Here is a 2,334-nt window from a genome sequence, read left to right on the forward strand (position 1 = left end):
AAAATAGACTCAGATCAAAACAAAAAGTATACTATTAGAACCACCTTGTCTGAAAAATATATAGGATACATACCATCCCTTGGATTGAACAACATGGGAAATATGTTGGCTTGAAAATCAAGAAATGTGGCTGAAACCACAATATTCAACACAAAATTTATTTGTTAACTAAAACTAGAATTATTTCTGCAAACTTTAAAATAATTTTATTTAACTGCAAACTGAAAAAATATTTATGCAGTCTCAGCAATAATTTTAATTTCATAATTCAAACCAGAAGAATACCTGAAAATTTTATGATTAGTTTGGTTTTTCTTTCAGTTAAAGTGACTCGTTACGACATTTTATCGGGTGTAACCAATGTGAGTGTTCAGTTTAATATGACAATATCAAACGCTATGCACAAATTATTCAATATAGGTTTCAAAAAATTAAAGACAAATTCTGCTTCAGAAATGCGTCGCGCTGCAGAATTGGTACAAATTTGTACCAATTTTGATATGAAAGAAAGCCCTTTGATTACTATTCAATGTGATGGTGGAGACGTTAAAGTCAAGAAATCTCTTTTAACAGCTGTTAGTGATGTCTTCAAGGCCATGCTAGAAGCAGACATGCTTGAAAAACGAACCAATTTCGTTCTGGCCCATGATTTGAACTTTGAAACTATGAAAAGAATCATAGATTACTATAAAGAAGTTGCAAAAACGGGTTTCTGGAAGGTTTCTGGTTTTGAAACAATAAACAGAGATGTATATGCATACATTATAGAAAAGTACAACTTTTTAGCTATTAAAGAGGATATTGCTCAATATTTACTCGAAAGCTATTTAGTCAAGCAAGATTTAACTATTCTCGAAAGTGTTTTTTTCACTTATGGAAACCAAATTGAAAAAAAACTTGTTATAATAGAGCTGACTCATGTGATTGTGGAAAAGAATAAAGCTCCCCAATTTGTTGCCAATTTTAATGCTCATGATTTTGTAGAATTAGCTAAGTTTTGCTGTGATGCATTGAAAGACAGAGAATTTACTAGATATAAAGGTTTTTTAAAGGTATTTTCCTCTTGGCTATCCAAAGACCCTGAAAATAGATCAGTTGTGGCTATGAAGATTTTAGGAATGACACATATGTCCTCTTTTACTGTACAAGAAGTTCAATCCATTGTAGATAATCTTAACCCCTTCCGTCACCGTGACCAGTTAGTTGGACAAAATTAAAAATGCTCTTCTTTTCCTAACTATTAGGAATTTCGTAAATATGATCGCACTAATATATTCTCCTGTTCGCTGGCTACAGCCTCAGGGGTGTAATCGCCTCAGTTTATCGCTAATTCTCACCCTGACAGCACGTGAACATCGACTTTATTGGAAACAATGGATTGGGAAAAACCAGGTAAAATAATTTTTTTCTCTGCTTCAAAAAGACATAAAATGATCGAAAAAAATTATTGTGTCAAAATATGGATCATTAGAAATAGACAGGTATTTTTTTATGGCCGAAATCACTTGAAGTATGTGCTTGAGGCTATGCTGAAGTTCTGTCCAATTATCTGGACTGCGCGACTAGGTTTAGAGAAATAAATGACGCATGGCTTGGTTTTATGGTAGTTTGGATGCCATCTACTATCTTGAAAAACGAATATTTTTATCGGAAAATTGAACAGATGTCATTGCTGCTTGTCATTTATTCCCCTTGTCCAGTTAAGTGGACAACGTGACACGTGCTCTTCCAGCGCACGGAAGAGCACGTTTGTTATGGCAAAAATGCCATAACAAACCCTCGGACGGCAAGTATTTTCCCCAAACGTCACTCCCCATCCAGAATACAGCCGCCTCGAGCTGTTTCTGAGCCCATCCCTACTTTGTCCCCCATTCGCTGCGTTAATTCCAGATACGAAAGAACTTTTATCCCCTTCATTACAGAGAAAATGAATAAAATGCCTCAATAGTTTCTTTTTTGCCCTCTTTTGTTGTTTATTAGCTGATGGTACTGCCCAGGTTCTTGCGCTCTTTTGCTTGCCCCCCCCTTTCTTGACCAGCTTTTATTGTCTTTAACTCTTTTATTGATTTACTGTAGTTTAATTGCTGACACTTTCTTAGTATCCCTTTTAATTTAAATGCATTTATGTTTTGTGCTAAGTTTAGTTTGACCAGTTTTTAATGTATTTATGTCTGGCTCTAAGTTTAGTTTGACAAATTTTTGCTTTTTTTTAATTTTTTAATTGACTTTTTAAAGTTTTAACTATTGACTTTTAAATGATTGTCATTATGGTTTTCTCTATTTCGTTGTTGTTCTTTGCATTTTCAGTGTAACCATTTATTTGTTGTTGACTCC

General features: G+C 34.0%; 1 protein-coding gene across 1 annotated transcript; it reads left to right on the top strand.

Moving 5' to 3' along the window:
* The first annotated feature begins 455 nt into the window (after positions 1-455).
* LOC148940410 (uncharacterized) lies at positions 456-1,217 on the top strand. The gene has a single exon (XM_089105546.1). It carries the CDS (start codon positions 456-458, stop codon positions 1,215-1,217), a length of 762 nt encoding a protein of 253 aa, XP_088961672.1.
* The last annotated feature ends 1,117 nt before the right edge of the window (positions 1,218-2,334 follow it).

This window comes from Artemia sp. Qi Xiang Cuo, chromosome 19 (assembly GCF_049724085.1).
Source record: "Artemia sp. Qi Xiang Cuo chromosome 19, ASM4972408v1, whole genome shotgun sequence".
NCBI classification, from domain to species: Eukaryota; Metazoa; Arthropoda; class Branchiopoda; order Anostraca; family Artemiidae; genus Artemia; species Artemia sp. Qi Xiang Cuo.

Coding starts and splice junctions, on each gene's coding strand:
- LOC148940410 (XM_089105546.1), top strand. CDS start 456: ATGCGTCGCGCTGCAGAATTGGTACAAATTTGTACCAATTTTGATATG.